The following is a 21,004-nucleotide window of genomic DNA, read 5'->3' on the forward strand; positions in this document are numbered from 1 at the left end:
GTAGTGTAGCTAAGAGATCCATACAAAAAACAAACTATGAGTAGCCTCACACACACACACACACACACACACACACACACACTGAAATGAGTTTGAACTTACTGGTTCTATAATCGCAGCGATTGAAAAACCAAGCGATTTCCCTATGCAGCACACTCTCACAGCCACCCGGGTACACTGACGGAATTTGGAGGCCAGAGGCAGTCGGCAACCCACGAACTTCCTTCCCGCTGATCAACTGTGACTCGTGAGACTCGTGAGCGTGCTTCGAAACTGATTTATTCGATTTTCCAACACTACAACTCTACCGATTGACCATGTGAGACTAAGGCGATATAAAAATATTTCAGATATAAGAGGAAAGTTGTAATCAGGTGTGAAATATATAAAAAATAACACTGAAAGGTAGAAACGTTATACATCCTGCAAGAGGCTTATTTGAACCCTGGCTTTTTCGACCCTTGCGACCATTTGATGATTCTGACCACTTGGTATTTTCATGTCATGATTATTTTTTATTAAGTCTGTTACTAATCGTGTTACTAGGCTACTATGTAGTGGGGTTAGGTTTCTGTCATGTTATATTTCGTTATTTCGTCGGGGTTACTTGATTCTAGACACGGGGTCCGAAATGTGTGTGTGTGTGTGTGTGTGTGTGTGTGTGTGTGTGTGTGTGTTATCCACATAAAAAAATGACCTCGAAAAACCATGAATCACTTAAAGAAACAAAACAAAAAAGAAGTAAAATTGGTATCATCTTCATATTGCTTGCAAGTTCTTCAGATACTGATGACTGTGCAACAAGTTTTTTCCCTCGTGCGTAAGAATCTCCGAACAAACTTGCATTACGCGGTCACACTGGTACAAGAAAAAGCCGTTGGGTCACTACTTATTGTTACTGTTGTTTAACCACGACAATGACCAGCCGTAAACAGAGTAATAATGCAGACTGGTAATGTGAAAATAGAAATAGTCCCCCCCACACACACACACACAGCTCTATAGTGTAGTGGTTGGAGACTGTGAGCAGCATCCTTTCATCCGTGCCCCTGTCCAGCCAGCAGTGAATGGTTACCTCTCGGGTGTGTGGGGATGTCATGTGAGGTTCTAGCAATACCCAAAGATGTCACTACGCAGCATGAGATCAGACCATGGTGAACACACACACACACACAAATACACGTCCCCACACATACACAGTCCACCTCATCAATTTCAAATACACCATGTATAGGGAGGCGCTGAACACGTTGTTAACAGAATGAGGACCTGGTGAGCCTGGATGTTTTGCTTTCAGACATCAGAAGAGGGTATAGACACATGAGCAACAGAAAGGAGGAAAAAGTGTTATTTAAATGATAACTTACCAGCACCGGCATAATTTAGAGCAAGTGTTCCGAAAGATAATATAAAGACGCTAAGTAGTACTGATCATAAAAGAACTGTGTATATACTTTTTTTTTTTTTTGTGTGTGTGTGTGTGTATGACTAATGGTCGTGCTTACCTCCCCGGCATCCATCAGCGCCTGCTGAGCCCTACACCCTCCTGTGAGCTATCGGCCTCGCCTTTACTCGATCAGACTTAACTCGCTCGGCTGTGATAATTCCAACAACCTAACCTTAACAGGCTATGGCACTCAACATGACCCCGTCTGGCTCACTGCTGATTCGTTCTTTGAGGACTTTCCTGTGGCTGTGACCAATGTACCAGACGTGTCCTCATTTGACTGGGACCAGGAACTGACACGACGTCGTCTGCTTATGATCAATAGACTTCGTGGATTTCGAAGCTGTAAATGACCTTCTCTTCTACATGTTGGACACACACACACACACACACACACACACACACACACACACACACACACACACACACACACACACACACACACACACACACACACACACACACACTATAACTAAAAAGGTCGGTCTAAATCTAGCATGTCTCCTATGGTGTGTCTGCTGTCCGCTGTATTTTCCTCAGCAGGTCAAATCTAGGGTACGCGGTGGGTCACTTTGGAGTCCCGGTTGGCACCATGAAGGCGTGTGGCAACGTGGCCAGCTGCTGGCTGAGGTATAAAGGACCTTTCCGCTGCCATCGCTAAACCATATTCTTCACACGCCTCAACTAAGACGGAACAGAGGTACGTAGACACCCCTCGCTTCAAACATAAGTAACGTGTTTATATAATTCCCTGGGACCTCGAACTCATTCAACCTGGTGCCTTCTACACAAGCTTGCAAACGTGCATGCACACACACACACACACACACACACACACACACACACACACACACAGTCTACGTGTAAAGTTTTTGGTACTTTACTTATAATAATCGATATGTTTAGTCTTGGGTCAGCAAACTATATACAGCTGTAGCAGTCGCTGCTATTGTTAGTGCATAACGCGTTTCTTTCCATCACAAATACGCATTAATACTAATCAAAATAGCAATGGTGAGACCTCCACTACGTATACTCTATTCCACCAAAATGACTGAATGACAGGAAACTAAAAGCGAAGAGGAATCTGATCTCGTAATATCGGCAACTTGACACTAAAGGAAGCTGGTGACTTCAATGGAAACAAGATACCAATCCCATTAATGATACCAGTTCTGTTTAACAGCTTGTTCTTTATCTTATATTTCAGCGTCGATATCATAATGGCTTTCGGGATAGTTAAATTTCTTAGGGGAACCTCAAAGATTATTCACGCTCAGATCAATTTTTCATTTTCATAAAACTTCTCATTTAAGTTCTCAATCGCCATTCCTCAACACGTCAATATGTTTTGGGCGGGAATCGAACCCGAGATCTCTCAGTTGTAAGGCGATAGGGCTACCCACTGCACTACGGAGATCCTTGTGTGTGTGTGTGTGTGTGTGTGTGTGTGTGTGTGTGTGTGTGTGTGTGTGTGTGTGAATTAATAGAATTCCAGGGAAGCGTAAAGACTTAATAGTGCTATTTATATGCATCATTTCGGCACCTTATAATTATGCAAACTCTCTCTCTCTCTCTCTCTCTCTCTCTCTCTCTCTCTCTCTCTCTCTCTCATGCATAATGTTACTTTCACGCTCTTGAATTTACCTTTTATACAGACTTGTCACCCAGCTTTGGAACGCAACCACCATACACTGAGTTTTCTGGAAAGGAAACGTGAAAAAATAATATTAGGAGACTTTGTAATGTCAGGTATTTCCCTACTAAACGATGGCATTCGCTCGCTATTAAATCAACCTCCTCTTAAAAACTTCATGCACTGGAGAGGGTATGCCACTCATGCAACCTATGAACCACTAATGTTAACTGTCGGATCGTCTTCAACTGAATGATTGCATTTCCTAACAATTTTGTTAACATTTCTTTCCAGATTTCATACGTTTGTGAAGATTTATACACTATGTTATCCTTGAACCTTATTCTAACACTCTAACAGCGCATTGGAAATCACAGGAAAATGAAAGTTCAGTACGTTGGTGGAATGGTGCCCGAGATGACGAAAATCAACAGAGAAAATGGTAAACATATGATTAATGTCACCAAGGAACACGCAGAGGAAGGCTTGTATTGTTTTAAAGAGGTGTCCAACTTTTCTTTATCTATGCGAGTGAACCTGTGATGAATTTTGCATCGATAACTCTCCTGTGTCACCTTCAGAGAGAATATGGTCTTACTTTCTTAGCATCTTTCATCATTTAGTGATTTCCAGTTATATCTATCTTCCCTCGCACCAGTATCCATACCTAGCTTCGAGAAGGTTTCTTTAGCAACACTGTTCTTTGTACGCAGTGGAAATAGGTGTATGCATACACTTTCAAATACTATCCCAGTAAAAACAATCAAATAAAAATTCAGAGAAAATCAACAAGTCAATAGTAGTAATATGGTCCTTATAAGTGTACCATTGGGGTGTTTTTCCATCACCCCCTATACTTTCCCTGCTGCAAGGACTAGAGGAGAGGCGGAGAAATCATGCACGCAGGCAAATGATGAGGTCAATGTCCAACAAAATGGTAACTCGTGCCGTGGACGTAAGCGTAGGCAGCAAGGGGTAAACCCAAGGTCCTGTTTTTTTATGCTTAAGTAAATCATCCCATGAATAGTCCGTTTACACATCACCTACTTCACCGGTATTGCTTCATGTTGCCTCAGCTATCTACATTCCTGTTGATCTCTCTCTCTCTCTCTCTCTCTCTCTCTCTCTCTCTCTCTCTCTCTCTCTCTCTCTCTCTCTCTCTCTCTCTCTCTCTCTCTCTCTCTCTCTCTCTCTCTCCCCTCATTTTTCTTTAAACAAAGGCCTGTATACTAAGATTCTTCAACTAATAGAAAATAACTTCTCCTCTCTCTTATCCAAACACGCCTTCGGATTCTAGGGACCGAGAGACCAGTGGATGATATGACAAACTTCAGCACGTGGTAGGAATTATTGTGATGGATCAATTATACCTTATCGGGGAACAACGCGGATCTCTACCTACTTTCACGCCCCTCAAAGCACGAACGAATGAAAGAACAAGTCTGTGGGTGTGTCCTGCAAGTCTTGATGTTGGTCGTTATACAGATAAAAGGAATACTGATAGGGATGAGGGAGAAGGGGGAGGAGGCGGGGTTACTGCTGAAATAATAACCCTACTGCTTTCACCCGTTCTCTCTCTCTCTCTCTCTCTCTCTCTCTCTCTCTCTCTCTCTCTCTCTCTCTCTCTCAAGATAACAGTGATGATAGATAGATAGATAGATATAGATGGATAGATAAATAGGATAGATGAGGAATGAATAAAGGCTGACGTTGAAGGGTGTAACTTGGAAATGAAGGACTGCGAGAAAATTTAAAATGGAAAGGAAAGGAGGCTAATGTGACACGTGTTCGGTGATGACAGACAGATAGATAGATACAGATAGATATAGACAGCTGAGGAATAAAGGCTGAAACTCAAGAATGAAGGATTGAGAGAGGATGTAAAAGGGAAAAGAAAGGAGGCTAATGTGACAAGTGACAGGTGTTGGGTGACAGGCTCTGAATAATGCATGCACGGGAGGTGAAGGACTGAAGGTCATGGATCGAAGTGTAAATTGTTGAGCGACGAGGCGGCAAAGGACGGGAAAGGAGCCAAAAAAAGAAGCAAAGAAGAGAAAGGCGTATATAGAGCTCCAGTTGACTTTCCCTTTCGACGTGCCCTTGACTGAACCGCCCTGCCCCGCCCCTTTCCCCTTCCTCGTGCCCAATCCACCGACCGACCCCTTCATACCATATTACTTTCCCTAACCAGTTTTTAGCGTTAGACGGGGCGGGGTCGGGTCCATTAACCTGCGAGTCCAATAGCTTCTGTCTACTTGTCGCTCGCTCCCGCGGTCCACTTACTGACCAGCTGTTGTGATGAAACGATGGTGGTGACTAATGATAAACGCTGGTGATACTGAGGATGATGGTGATAATGATGATGAGGAGAAAGAGAGGGAGGAGGATAACTATGGTGACATGAAGCATGGCAAATAAATCTATAGCAGAGGTTCTTTAACTTTTTACTGCCACGGCCTCTCTAGAAATAAGTAATTTCTTCCACGCCTCCCTTTAAATATGTAGATAAAATTCGCTCCCAAGACTAACTAGACTATGAAAAACTGAAGTTAATAGAGGCGATAATTTTCCGTTCTTTCACGATCTTCTCAATATTAACCCACGCACTTGTTAAGATAATAAGAAACACTCCAACAATAGAAATTCCAACTTTTTCTCCGGGGTTCGCGCCCCCCCACCCTGGAAACTAATAATGCCCACAGTTTAAGAAACACTGCTCAATAGCAATGAGAAAGATCGATAGATGGATTGATAGATAGCTATAGATAAGTAGATAAATAGATAGAAATCAACCTAGCACTTCAAAGCTTGGCTAACCTCAACCCGCCCTTCCCTCCCTCAGATGATTCGCTGCCTGGCACTACTCTCGACCCTGGGCCTGGTGCTCGGGGTGCCCGACTATGGCTACGGCCCGGTCATCGCCCCCAGCTACGGCGCACCCATCGCCCCCATCGCCCGCGGCTACGGCCCGCCAGCACCCGCCCAATGCTACCCAAAGACTAAGATCGTCACTCAGTATCAGACGAAGCTGCAGCAGGTTGGTTGGACATAGCAACTTTCCTCAGTCTTATAAAAATACAACTCGTTATGAATAAACAGGGTAAAAACGTACAAAAACACACCTATTAACCCCAATAATTAATTATGATCCTTACGTTTTCATCCCTTTCACTGATAAACTCTGAAACAACCTTCCTTCCTGTGACTTCAGCTCTTTCAAGAAGGAACTATCAAGACATCTCTCTAACCATACAAAAATTATAATTTATTTAGAATATTTTGTATTTTTTCTTTGGGAACAGTGTCGCAGACTTTTCTTCATCCTTTTACTTTGCCTTCAACCTCTCATTTAGCATAGAAAAAACGGTTATTGTGTTTTTGAAAATCACAATTTTGACCCTATTCCCCGCAGGTGCCAGTGTACCAGACGGTGTACAAGACGCAGCTGGTGCCCACGACGCTCTACAACACAGTCCAGATCACGCGAGTCCTCACCCAGATCCAGCCCCAGCTCGTGCCCCAGTACATCACCACCACCTTCGTGCAGAGGCAGGTGCTCACCGAGACCAAGGTCGTGCCGGACATCAGGACCCAGTACGTCACCGAGTATGCCACCGACACTGTCTACAGCAGCATCTACCTCACCGATACCTCCTACGTCACCCAGGAAGTCACCAGGACCCAAGTTCGCTACGAGACACAGGTCAAGTACACCCCCCAGTACGTCACCAAGACCGAGCAGGTTACCAAGGTCCAGTACAACACCCAGTTGGTCCCCCAGTACACCACGGTGGTCAAGCGGGAGTACGTCACCCACTGCCCCAGGCCCACGTACGGCCCCCCTGAGCCCGCCTATGGCCCCCCTGAGCCCGCCTATGGCACCCCTGCGCCTAGCTATGGCACCCCTGAGCTTAACTATGGCACCCCTGAGCCTAGCTACGGCCCCCCTCAGGATACGTATGGTCTTCCCGATGACTCCCTCGAGTACTAACTTTCACGCCATCCCACCAGACGCCCGTAGCGACCAATGGGTTCTAAAGAAGGATCTAAACATCCTCCTTAAAAATCACGATCGCAGCGAAAGTACACGAGGAGGCGACCACGGCTAACTTTGATATTTATTTATTGTCTCTCATGTATATCAAGATCATGGTGTCTTCTTTATGACATGAGTGATAAGCTGTAAGATTTATACTTTATCTACAGTGCTAATAGTGCCAGGTATGTGAGTGTGTGTGTGTGTGTGTGTGTGTGTGTGTGTGTGTGTGTGTGTGTGTGTGTGTGTGTGTGTGTGTGTGTGTGTGTGTGTAAATGTAATCGATTTCGAAGACGATACGAATTTTACCTTCTAACGCAGCCAAACAAAACGTCTCTCTTTGTCTTTGCAAGCTTTTCTCCTCTTTAGTGTCGCAAGTACAAAGTTTTCTTCTCCCACTTGCCGTCAAACCATGCAGGATAATTTATACTGTCTTCCTGGACCAAAATCCCACATAGTAACACGGGTCTTCCAGGGGATCAACTCGAGGGTAGCGTTGTTATATTTTTCTTTTTTACCATCGTACCAAATTTTCCTGTTTGTTGATTGTTGGAGTCCCACACTTTTGGACTTTTGCGTTTTTAGGATTAGTAGCTTGACATTAAGTAGCCCTCGTTTCGATCTTTAGGGAGTATTCTGTACTCTTATACTTACTAATGTCTGTTGTTGTATATTATTTCAAGTGTTTTTATTTGTTCGCATCCCACTAATAAAGATAAACTACATTTTATTGTACCAGTTTCATGATATTCCTTATGCCAGTGGTTCTCAGTTAGTGGTCCATGATGACTTTAAGGGTGGTATTGGAAATACAGTACGAAAGATGTTATTAAGATAAATCATTAGCCACTCGATTTATGTAAGAAATCGTTAGCCATGTATTTATGTAGGAAATACATTTCAAACCAAAATGTTTTTTGTCTACTCTTTTGGTATCATTACAAAAAAAGTTGCCCATGATTTGTATCTAATTGGGCTGGTGGTTCATGGCCTGAAACGAGAATGATAAGTACATTTCTGAAAAAAACTGGTGGCTATACTGACCTCTACAACAGCACTATTTACTGATAGGGGTGCTTGGGGCTGCATCCCACGCCTCTACCTTCACCTCGTTCGGTCAAGACAGCAGAGGCAGAGAGAGGTGGATGGGGATCAGTATGCTGTGCTGTCGGTTACAATGTTTCGTGGTTCCTCTTATTGTCTTGTGAACTTGCGGGCATCCTAAGGTTCTGAAAGTAGAAAAAGAGCAATGTCACACAACTAAACGGAGAGGACGATAATGTGCGATAGAATATGCAAGGCTAGGCTGGGTTATAGTTTTGATTTTGGTCACACGTAGGTACCTACACGGTACACTAGACTTTCTAAGACTCCATAATCCATCACGTTATCCAATTTAGCGTTGTTGGGAAATACTGTCACAAAAAGTATTACACTCGAGATCCTAACAAGCAACACGCTGGGTACGGCCAGTCTTGTTCGTATGCTCAGCTGCACCACTTTAATAATTTATGCACGAGGTCATTTTGGTCAAGCCCAGTAAAAAAGTATAAAAAAGGTCCTTAAAAGTCAAGTACCCACAGCTTGACATTGGAGAGAGAAAGGAAGGTATGGTTGTTAAAAAAAGAGGGGGGTTGGGAACATACTCAGTAAGAACCAACGAAATGGTAACAAAGGGGACGGAAGGAAGGGATGAGGAGCAATTAGGAAGAGGAAAACGGGCGAGAAGAAAGGATAAGGGAAACGAGAAAATGAGAAGAAAGAATAGAGGGACGAGATGGGAAGTGAAAAGGAAGAGAACGAAATGGATGTGGAAGGAAAAGCGAGAGACTAAAAAGAGAAAGGAGCGAGGAGGAGAAGGAAGAACGGAAATAACTATAGGAAGAAAATGTAAAAGAGCGATAAAGGGAGAAGACAAGGAAAGAAGAAGAATTTAAGGAAGGGAGAAAGGCGAGGAAAAAAGCAAACTAACGCAAACAAAAATAAAAACAAAAATACCAATCTAACAAGCGGAAAACACAAGAAAAAAAGAAAAACAACAACCCCCCACCGTGAATGCATGAACAGGTGACCAAGTAGTACAGTAGTATCTAAAAGGAACGTCCGGTGCTAAAAGTGAAAGGGTCTTGGTTGGCTCTTTTTGCGGCGGTGTAGGGGAGGAGGAGGAGGAGGAAGAAGGAACGAGTAGAGTGTTACGTAAAACTAATGCCGGGGATAAGTAGGTCACAACAGGTCCAACCGAAACCACTTGGCTGCCTTATACCACCACTGTCTGACCGCCATCTCACCACACCACGCTGCGCTGCCCTGCTAACCTTCAAGACTCACATCCCCCGCGGCAGAGAAGGGACGCGGAGGGGATGAAAAAAAAGAGATGAGGAAGGTGATGAAGTAGGAAGGAAAAGGGGAATGAGAAAGGTGTGTGAAAGGTGTGTGTGTGAAGTGAGGGGTAGAGGGGAGTTGGGGGAGGGGAAAGAGAAGGGGAAAGATAAGTTGTAGGAAGAAAATGGGGAATGAGAAGGGAGGAAGGTTTGTGAAGTGAGCGGGAGAGAAAGGAGATGGGAGAAAGGAAAACGAAGGAGGGGGGACCGGGACGTGTAGTAGGAAGAAAAAGGGGAGTGAGAAAGGTGTGTGAACGGTGTTTGAAGTGAGAGAAAGGACATGGGGGAAAGGAAAAGGGGAAAAGACAAAAAAACTAGTTGATTAAGGTTGAGAAGGAAACGGACTACCTGTATGGGGGTAAGACAAGGAAGGAAGGGAGGAAGGACATGAGAAAGGAACGAAGGAAGGAAGGAAGGAAAGAAGAATGAAAGGTAGGAATGGAAAAAAAGGATATGGAGAAACGGGAGAAAAGAAAAAGAACCAATTAGAGGCGAAGATGAATAAGAAAACGGAATGTAGATTTGGCAGGAAAACAGCAAGAAAAAGGAAAGACAGGAAAATAATAGGAAAGTTGAGGAGGGGAACAGAAAAAATATAAAAAAGGAACGGACAAATAAAGGAAGATAAATGATAAAATGATTCTAGAGGAAAGAAAAGGAAGGAGAAAACTTGATAGGAAGGAAGGAGGTATTTGAGAAGAAGAAAAGGAAGGGAGAGGAAGGAAAAGGAAACGAAAAAAAGGAAAGAACAGAAACGGTCAAGTAGAGGAAGGGGTATAAAAAAATGAAGTGACCAGAGGGAGAGACATTATAAAACGATGGAAAATTTAGAAAAGGGAGAGGAATGATAGGAAGAGAAAGAAGGGAAGAACACAGGATGAGGAACGTGAATAAAAGTGGAGAGAGACGTAAGGAGGAAAAGAAGGAAGTGAAAGTGCACCTTGATTAAAGGGGAAAAAATGTAGCGGCCAATTAGGAGGTAATTAGTAGGTATGTAAAGAAATGATACTAATTAAAAATGAATTAACGAAGGAATAAAAAGAAGGAAAGAAGCTCCAAGGGACGAAATATGAAGGCGCAAGTACTTAAAAGTAAAGAAAAAGGCCTCATCCCCTTCCCCTAACGATCTTGAGGGGACCCGTGGGAAATCGGGGGTTTTGGGTGGGGGAGCATATTTAAATTACTCCAACCGAACTTTACATAACCTAACCTCTAACGAGGGGCTTCGCCCCCCTCGACCCCCCCATACCCTGGAACCCCCCACCCCCCCCACACACACATACACCGGTACCGGTACCAAAAATGGTACCGGTCCCATTTTTGGTACCGGACCCACTTTTGGTACCGGTACCAAATTTGGTACCGGTACACTTTTGGTACCGGACCCATTTTTGGTACCGGTACCATTTTTGGTACCGGTACCAAATTTGGTACCGGACCCAAATTTGGTACCGGTACACTTTTGGTACCGGACCCATTTTTGGTACCGGTACCAAAAATGGTACCGGTCCCATTTTTGGTACCGGACCCATTTTTGGTACCTGTACCATTTTTGGTACCGGTACCATATTTGGTACCGGTAAAAAATTTGGTACCGGTACCATTTTTGGTACCGGTACCAAATTTGGTACCGGTACCATTTTTGGTACCGGTACCAAATTTGGGTCCGGTACCAAAAATGGTACCGGTACCAAATTTGTACCGGTACCAAAAATGGTACCGGTACCAAAAATGGGTCCGGTACCAAAAATGGGACCGGTACCATTTTTGGTACCGGTACCAAAAATTTTGGAATGCAACAATTATGAGAAGCGGATGAGAATGTTAAAAGCTTCAGTAGTGACAGTCATAGGCACCGAAGAATGGGGCAGGAGGTGAAAAGCGGACGACGAGGCAATATCTACGGTGCTAGGGCTATATGGAGAGAGACAGGAAACAGAGAACTGTAAAATTAAAGAAAAAAGTGTTCGTAACAGTGCTGGGAAAAAAGATACAAATAAACCAAATAAACCAAGGAAGAGGATAGAAAATAAGTAATGAATCGAACGGGAAAAATAATAACAGCCTCTTCAATTTGGACACAAAACCCAAACCCAGGTTCGGGTTAAACCCAGAACGCCTGAATCTGCTTTATTTATTTATTTATTTATTTATTTTGGTAATTGTGAAGATTGACTCCGCGCCTCCAAAATACGATATTACGCCTCCAAGGGAAGAAATATGAAGGCGCAAGTACTTAAAAGTAAAGAAAAAGGCCTCATCCCCTTCCCCTAACGATCTTGAGGGGACCCGTGGGAAATCGGGGGTTTTGGGTGGGGGAGCATATTTAAACTACTCCAACCGAACTTTACATAACCTAACCTCTAACGGGGGGCTTCGCCCCCCTCGACCCCCCCCATACCCGGGAACCCCCCACCCCCCCCCCCCCCCCACACACACATACACACACACATGTATGATGCGCCGGTGAAACTAGAGAAGTAGGCTACAACAGTATGTGAGACCTTGGAAAGGTTATTATTCTCGTGGGAGCAATATTGCAGGCGTGTAGTGAATCTCCATATCTACTTTTTTTTTTAAACAAACATGGATAGTCACGGAGCTTTGTATACCCTTAACAGTCCAGCTGTACGTTAAGGACGGTTGTCTATTTTTTTTTCTTCCTTGCTCACCAGCATACCATTTTTAACGCTTTTCGCGAGTTTTCAGCATATGCCTTTTTCTGTATAAACCAGCCACCAGTACTTACTACAATGGGCCATCAGACACCACTAGGGGACCTTAACCCGTAGAGTACCGGCCGATTTAAATATTTTTGGCTTGCCCAGTAACGGCCATTTTTTTTCTTGGCTTAAAAATGTTCCATGTGATGGGAAAAGTGGAAAAAAAACAAAACAGGTAAATCTTAGGAATAGCGGCTCCTAGCGGGTGCGCGCTTAGGGCACGGTGTGGTGGTAAGTACAACATTTCTAGCACGTACGACGGGGTTTTGACAAGCGGACAGGTGTGTTTATGCTTTTAGAAGGCCTTGGTTTATGTCACAAGGGGTGTATTTTACAGCGCGGGCTCTTCCCTTTCTTCACCCCGGAGCTCGCAGTCTCATCGCCCATCGACTTGAAAGAAATCGTAAGGCCAGCGTGGAAAAATACACCCCTTGTGACATAAACACGCCTGTCCGCTTTTCAAAATCCCATCGTACGTGCTAGAAATGTAATTACCACTTCACCGTGCCCTAAACGCGCACCCGCTAGGAGCCGCTATTCCTAAGATTTACCAAAAAACATGTCATAGATCTACTTTTCGCGGGAGAACTCCATGAAGTGTTACCACGGTGTGGCTGGAAACGGCCCCTGTACGCGATCGATGGTTTATGGAGGATTTGACAAGTGATAGAGGCCAGGTAGCCCATTTTTGTTGCACACAGGTGTAGAATACCCCAGAGAGCACCATTTCATGGGGTATAAGTGTGGAATTTTCAGAATTTTCAGGACAGTAGAATCTCGCGTTATAAAGGCGACTCAGTATAGCCCATAGGTGGGCACGATAACAGAAAACCTTATTCCCGATACCCGATAACTGATAATGGAAAACCTTATCGGTGATAATCGATATTCGTTAACTGGAGACACAAATATAGGCGATAACCGATAACCGATACCCGATATAAATCCACAATTCCGATACTAGCTGGCGATAAGTCCGATAGGCGAAAACGATACTATATTGATATTTCAAATAAAAAAAACATAGATGAATTCAAATTTTCATTACCTATATTTTTTGAAAACTTACAAAACCTGAAAACCACACGTAGACACGTACCTATGACAGTAATGCTAGAAACGCCTGAGCCGGTGTTGTGTTGTTTGCCGTTCCCACCGTCAAAGGCTGGTGTTTATGTTTACAAACACTGGTCTTTTGTGAACTGGCCCATCACCATTAACACTTTAACAGTCACTTCAGTAAAGAAGCACTGAAGCACTGGGAACCGGAACACTGGCACTCACTCCGTCTTTCGAGACGCAGCTGAGAGGCCACGCAACACGCCGCCATTTGATTACACAAGCCGCTGGTCTCTGTTTGCGCTCTTTACAACGGGATCACAAATGTCAGGCAATGAATAATAATTTTTTGGGCAAGGTTAAATGATTTTTCTTTCTGATATAGTGCTTTTAGAGTCTAACAAATAAAATGACCTAGTGTATTATTGTTGTGATCTAATTATGAAATCCATTCACCAAACATATTTCATACCCCGAAGTTTTTTTCATACAACACCAGGCGCTCGGGCCACGCATGCGCAGTAGGGATGGGCAAGTACCGTTAATTTGAGTACCGGTAGTACCGGTACCGAAAACTCAAGTACCGTTAGTACCGGTACCGGTACCGGTACCCGAAGGAGTTTTTTTTTTCTTAATGACTTCTGATGAAATTCCCAAATAAATTTCCTGTAAAGAAAACTCTCTCTCTCCTTCAACTTAATATCAACTTGAGTAGAATTGCAACGTTTAGGAGCCTTCTGATTAAAGTAAAATCACTTAGGGGACAGACCACCTAGTCTGGACCATGGGGTCTGTGTGGTCTGATTTTCTATGTAAATCTCTCTCTCTCTCTCTCTCTCTCTCTCTCTCTCTCTCTCTCTCTCTCTGAATGAAGTGAATATTTATTTTTTCGATAAAAAAATAGCATGTATAGTTATTATGGATGTACTCGATCATAGTCTAATAACAATAACAATATATATTAGCGTTTTCTAAAGACTCGTGGGACTCACTAACTTTTAACCCAAGAAGAGAGAGAGAGAGAGATCATATTTATCCAATAAAGCATTAACGAAAAAAAGAGTTTGAATCCCTTGGCGAGAGTTTTTGGCTATAAAGAATTGTATGATGGATTATATAAGATGATTAAATATTGGAGGTGTAGTAGGCGAGAGAGAGAGAGAGAGAGAGAGAGAGAGAGAGAGAGAGAGAGAGAGAGAGAGAGAGAATCACCACTTAGTAAGTGGATATCTCGGTGATATGGGTAGTGGGTACTCGATCATAGTCTAATAACAATAACAATATTTATTAGCAACCTAAAAAAGAAAAAGAATCGGACATCAAGAATTATCCAGTAACTCCAATAAATAAATAAAATAATAAAATAATGGAAACGGGAGCTGTGATGGAAACTAGGGATGGGCAAGTACCGTTAATTTGAGTACCGTTAGTACCGGTACCGAAAACTCAAGTACCGTTAGTACCGGTACCGGTACCGGTACCCGAAGGAGTTTTTTTTTTCTTAATGACTTCTGATGAAATTCCCAAATAAATTTCCTGTAAAGAAAACTCTCTCTCTCTCTCCTTCAACTTAATATCAACTAGAGTAGAAAGGCAACGTTTAGGAGCCTTCTGATTAATGTAAAATCACTTAGGTTTAAGGACAAACCACCTAGTCTGGACCATGGGGTTTGTGTGGTCTGATTTTCTATGTAAATCTATGTAAATCTCTCTCTCTCTCTCTCTCTCTCTCTCTCTCTCTCTCTCTCTCTCTCTCTCTCTCTCTCTCTGAATGAAGTGAATATTTATTTTTTCGAAAAAAAAAAAATAGCATGTATAGTTATTATGGATGCACTCGATCATAGTCAAATAACAATAACAATATATATTAGCGTTTTCTAAAGACTCGTGGGACTCACTAACGTTTAACCCAAGACTTCGTTTTCTTTTTACTTGCCACTGTTAAATTCGTATGACTCGTTAACTTATATATATATATATATATATATATATATATATATATATATATATAGAGAGATCATATATATATCAATAAAGCATTAACGAAAAGAGTTTGAATCCTTGGCGAGTTTTGGCTATAAAGAATTGTATGATGGATTATATAAGATGATTAAATATTGGAGGTGTAGTAGGCGAGAGAGAGAGAGATCACCACTTAGTAAGTGGATATCTCGGTGATATGGGTAGTGGGTACTCGATCATAGTCTAATAACAATAACAATATTTATTAGCAACCTAAAAAAGAAAAAGAATCGGACATGAAGAATTATCCAGTAACTCCAATAAATAAATAAAATAATAAAATAATGGAAACGGGAGCTGTGATGGAAACGGAAAGCAGGACAAAATGGTGGGAACATGGGGAGACGGTCAGCTGGGCAGTGACTCAGCGTCTACACACAGGTCCCATACCACATGGAGGCGGGCGAGCGCCGAGCGTCACTAAGATCCAAACGGTACCGGTACTAGCGGCAATGCGCAGTGCCGAGTGATCATTAAGCTTCCCGGAACCCAAGTGATCATGAGGCTTCGCGGTACCAGGTACCGGTACCGGGTACCGCGAGGAATTGATTCTTCGCGGTACCAGATACCGGTACCTGGTATCGGTACCCGGTATCGGTACCTGGTACCGCGAAGCCTCATGATCACTTGGGTTCCGGGAAGCTTAATGATCACTCGGCACTGCGCATTGCCGCTAGTACCGGTACCGTTAGGATCTTAGTGACGCTCGGCGCTCGCCCGCCTCCATGTGGTATGGGCCCGGTGTGTAGACGCCGAGTCACTGCCCCGCTGACCGTCTCCCCAAGTTCCTTGGGCCTCTATGGATTCATGTATTTTGATGTCATTTATATTACACTGTCTCTTATTAAAACGCATTTTCTCTTTCCGTCACGTTTGTATAAATACGTTCATACCCTATCATTTTTTTTCTTCATGTAGGTAAGTAAAAAAATCGAGTTTCTTCATATATTTTGGCAGATTAATAAACAGCGAGAGAGAGAGAGAGAGAGAGAGAGAGAGAGAGAGAGAGAGAGAGAGAGAGAGAGAGAGAGAGAGAGTAAATTGTTCCATCTTTGTCGCATTTTAGTGAGCGACATGCGAGTGGATTTTTACGGTTGCTCCCATCAGATGCCTTCACCAAAATCTTCACATCAACAAAAACTTCACCTCAACTCTTTATTATACTCAAGGGGAGCAGCAGCTTACACCGCTCACTCGTCTTCGTACCCATTTTCTTACTAACCTTCCGCAGTGGTTCATGGGCATCAGAGACCCTTCACCCGGTTCAGTTCCTTACTTTCGCGAGGTGACCGGGACAGCAGGAGCGAAAAAATACATTACTCGTTGGCAAGGTGCACGGGTACGCCCTCGTTTATTTCTTGCGGGATGGACAAATTAGATAGGTGAGGCAGAAACGCACTCACTTCATATACAGTCTAAAAAAAATGAACATAATGATTTTTATTAAGGAAAAGTAGCACATTTAAAAGCTTTAATTGAATCTCGAAGTTTATATGTTTGCAAAGAGGTAAAATTCAGCTTTTTAAAGTCTTTCTCTGTACTAACTACTAATGGGGAGCGTACGCCTGGGGTCGCGTCTCTTCACTCACTCGCCATCCATCTATATGATTTTGGATATATTTTGTAATTCTTCTCGGTGCTGACTCAAGAAAATTTTTATTATTTTAGTAAAAAAGCACCAAAATTGAAAATCATTTTTTGGGGTGGGTCCGAACCAGTGCAAGATAAGGTAAGGATAACTGCGCTCCGGTTGCTAACACGTATAGAAATAAAACCTGAGGCTGTTAGCGCGCTTCCTGGAGGTAATACACGAATACCTCTTGCAGCTAGATTGACAAATAAGTGTACTACTTAATGCATAGTTACTATCTATATCAGCCCCTATGACATACAGTTTTTTGCAAATATCTTTCAAACGAAGACTCGGATCAGCATGGTGCTTTGGCACAGATTGTTTCACACACTCCGCTAATTTTCGACGCTATTGTGCATTGCCTGATGCGGTTAATTATGGCGTTTACTCTTGACTGTGATGGCAAAACCTGCGTGAGCCACTTACACATTCGAGCAGGTGAAGCGTGACGTATTTGTGACGTGTATCCACCACCTACCTCCACCCCTGGCTTCCCCTACTCCCATCCCTCCCTTTCCCTCCCTCCTACCCTTCTCCTCCTCCCCGGTACTCTTTCTCCCCCATACCTCCCTTCTCTCTCTCTCTCTCTCTCTCTCTCTCTCTCTCTCTCTCTCTCTCTCTCTCTCTCAGCTCTCAGTCAGCGCCTTGCCCTCATCAGTCAGCGCCTTGCCCTCACTCAGTCAGCGCCTTGCCCTCACCCCGAGAGGTCAAACCGCACGCGCTCCCACTTCCGTGACCTCTCGCTTGCGAATCCACCCTCGTGTGCTGTACTGAACTGTACTGTAGATCTTGCTGTGCTGTGTGCCGTGTGCTATTTCGCGTCGTGCTGCGTACTGCTTATTGTCAACCGAGTTAGCTGCCCGCAGAGGTGTGCTGTTTGCTGTGCGACCACGTGCTTCGACCATTGGACAGGATTAAGTGTTGCCCTTATTTTTACTACCTCTCTCCGCCTGTATCTACCCTCTCGCAGTAGCGCCCTGTAAAACATATATACACCTATACACAAAACACAGTGTTACACTCTTTCCGCCACATTCTTTATATATTTCCAGATTCCACTCCGACGCCATTTCCTACGCAGGTGTTCAGACCTACCTGACCTGACTTGACCAGATTATTCCCCAGAGACCAGTAATCCTCCCTCCCTCCCTCTCGCGTTTCGCTCCTCCTCTTCTCTCGCCTCCCCTCTCCATTGCCCCTCCCCCTCTCTCTCTCTCTCGCCCCCACTTGCCCCTCTCTGTCTCTCCTTCCTCCCGATCTCGTTCCCACCTCTCTCTCTCCCCCCTTTCCTTCGCCTCTTCCTCCCTCCATCCCTATCTCCCTCCTACGCCTTCCCATCTCTCTCTCTCTCTCGCTCTCCTCTCCATTGCCCCCCCTCTCTCTCACCCCACTTGCCCCTCTCTGTCTCTCCTTCCTCACTCCCTATCTCGTTCCCACCCTCTCTCTCTCCCCCCCTTTCCGTCGCCCTCGTCCTCCCTCCATCCCTATCTCCCTCCTACGCCATCTCTCTCTCTCTCTCTCTCTCTCTCTCTCTCTCTCTCTCTCTCTCTCTCTCTCTCTCTCTCTCTCTCTCTCTCTCTCTCGCTTATTCACGCACGCGTCCCTCTGCCCTACGAAAAAAAAGCAAAGCAAATATATAGATACCTCCTCCTTACCAAGATGGCGCTAAAGAAATGTTCGACTTGCACAGGAAACTTCTCTGGTCATTTCTTCTCAGGACGATCGACCGTCTGCAAGATCTGCCTGTTGACTCAGCAGATGGAAACGAGACTCCTTCAACAGGACGAAAGGCTAACGGCTGGCGAGAAGAAGATCACCGAACTAACAAGTACTGTTGATACCTTGCAGGAGTTTATCCAGGCCAACATCGTCGCCCCTCCTGCAATTGACGCCTCATCACCCTCCTCACCTGCACTCGATGCCCAGCCACCTTCCGAAGAAGGCACGTCACAGGAACCGGTAGAGCTGACGCTGAATGCTTCACCCCGTGAGAGGAGGAGCCAGACCCGCCCCTAGAGCCATTTATCCTACTCATTGCTACAACAGATTTGCCATACTGGAGGAGGAGGACGAGGAACAGAGCACCTTCTTGGTCGGTGACTCTATGATTCGCCATCAGGTGGTTGAATTCTGTGGCAGAGTCCCCCGTCGTAGGCGTAACTACTGTTATCCTGGAGCTGGTGTTGACGACATCACAGCTGCCCTGGACGAGGTCTCCGCTGAGGCCTCTAATGACTCACTCTTTGTTCTCCACACAGGTACAAACGACGTCACCACGACCCGGTCTGAGGAACTGCTGGACAAGTACCGTAGGCTCATCCAGCAGTATAAGACTAAATCCCCTAATATTTTGATTTCAGGAATTCTACCACGGACATGGGATGAGGGCGACTTCTGGCCTTCAGCCTCAACAACCGCCTGCAGACTCTCTGCGGAGAGCTTGACGTCGAATTCTTTAACGCCTGGAACGATTTCTACGGCCAGAGTAGACTTTCCAATGGGACGGAATACACCTGCCCCCCAGGGGGGCAGCCATTTTTGGAAGGCTCCACAACACCCCCGTACTAAACCCCCAAAAAACAAACCACGACTCTCAGCCACGTCCTTCCATCCCGCCCGTGTAAATAGACACCTCACACCGCAACAGACTCGTAACATTGAACCCTCCAGTAACTCTATTACCAAGCTTCAAGATAACCTAAGAGTCCTTAGTTTCAATGCGCGTAGCCTAAGAAACAAATTTGATGAACTGCGATGTCTTGCTCTGACAGAAAACTTTGACGTAATTGCTATAACCGAAACATTTATCGACACCACTAATATTGATTTAAGTTCCGAATATAACATAGATGGCTATAGATTCTTCAACAATGATCGTGTAAACCGTAGAGGGGGTGGTGTCGCCCTTTTTGTCAAAAGCTACTTGCAACCTACTGACAAAACACCAAGAAACAGTAACGTTGAACATTTGTGCGTGCGAGTAAACATTGCAAAAGTCAATTTAAATATATCTGTCACTTACAGGCCTCCGGGGCAATCACTTGATGGCGATCTTGAAATGTACAGCGTCTTAAGGCAGTCACTTAATAACAGCGACTCACTGATACTAGGAGACTTTAACCTCCCCCATATCGACTGGGCGACACTGTCGGGTACAGAAGGTGAGTCCCATAGAATGATCGAATTTCTAGAGGAAAATTATCTAAGCCAAATGGTTTCTGAACCAACTCGACATTACCTAGTCAGTAATGTCACGGTAGGAGAACACCTCGGTTCCTGCGATCATAAACTAGTGCGCGTTGACATTAGAGCTCAAACATCGGTGACTGAAAATAAAGTTAAGGTGCCCAATTTCAAAAGAGCCAACTTCGTAGAAATCCGACGAAAACTAATAGATATGCAACTATCAGATGACGGCAATGCAGAGGACGCCTGGCTAAACTTTAAAACTCACTTACTCACTCAGCAGGACACATTTGTCCCCTTGTGCGAGAAGCGAATTAACACTAATAAAAGTCCACCTTGGTTTAATAGCGAAATTAAACACTCAGTCAAGGAGAGAAAATTGTCTTACAGGTTAAAGAAAGACCAAAGCACGCCTGAAAACATTAGACTTTACAATGATGCAAGGCGACGAAAAGATTAGTGCATCAGGCAAAGCGTAGCTACGAAGAAATTATTGCAGCCAACTGTAAAAATAATCCGAAATCCTTCTTCAGTTACATAAACAACAGAAAGGCGATCAGAAGTGGAATTGGACCTTTAATAAACAGCGACGGTGCACTAGTGACTGACAGCCAACACGTTGCAAACCTATTAAATAATTACTTTTCCTCGGTGTTTAATAATAACAGTCCTCCACCACCACCACCAACACCAGTACTAATGTAAATCGAGCATGCATTGTCTAACTTTGAAATAAAACCCGATGAAGTCCTTAAAGCCCTCAAATCACTTAAAACAAATAAAGTCCTGGACCTGATAAAAAGTATAAAGTATCCAACTCTGCTGAAAGAAACAAAGAGCGAAATACTCTCCTCCCTCACAACCGTATTCAATATGTCCTT

The 21,004-nt window shown here is 44.1% G+C and overlaps 1 protein-coding gene and 1 long non-coding RNA gene across 10 annotated transcripts in view; one reads left to right on the forward strand and one right to left on the reverse strand.

Annotated features, from left to right (window-relative positions):
- The window catches only part of LOC127006262 (uncharacterized), a 53,235-nt gene that overhangs the window by 14,587 nt on the left and 17,644 nt on the right, over nucleotides 1-21,004 (reverse strand). For 5 of the 9 annotated variants that reach the window (XR_007759375.1, XR_007759373.1, XR_007759368.1 and 2 more), the window contains exons 3-4: nucleotides 8,164-8,348; nucleotides 3,095-3,150 (exon numbers count right to left, since the gene is read on the reverse strand). This is a non-coding gene — a long non-coding RNA (uncharacterized LOC127006262). Of the gene's footprint in view, nucleotides 1-102; nucleotides 221-3,094; nucleotides 3,151-8,163; nucleotides 8,349-21,004 lie in introns of those variants that run through there. The other 4 variants (XR_007759364.1, XR_007759369.1, XR_007759355.1 and 1 more) reach the window with 2 other exon arrangements.
- Nucleotides 1,997-7,849, forward strand: LOC127006240 (uncharacterized). The gene is made up of 3 exons (XM_050875871.1): nucleotides 1,997-2,147; nucleotides 5,926-6,120; nucleotides 6,496-7,849. Exons 2-3 carry the CDS (start codon nucleotides 5,926-5,928, stop codon nucleotides 7,072-7,074), a joined length of 774 nt encoding a protein of 257 aa, XP_050731828.1. The 5' UTR covers nucleotides 1,997-2,147; the 3' UTR covers nucleotides 7,075-7,849.

Source organism: Eriocheir sinensis, chromosome 3 (assembly GCF_024679095.1).
Source record: "Eriocheir sinensis breed Jianghai 21 chromosome 3, ASM2467909v1, whole genome shotgun sequence".
NCBI classification, from domain to species: domain Eukaryota; kingdom Metazoa; phylum Arthropoda; class Malacostraca; order Decapoda; family Varunidae; genus Eriocheir; species Eriocheir sinensis.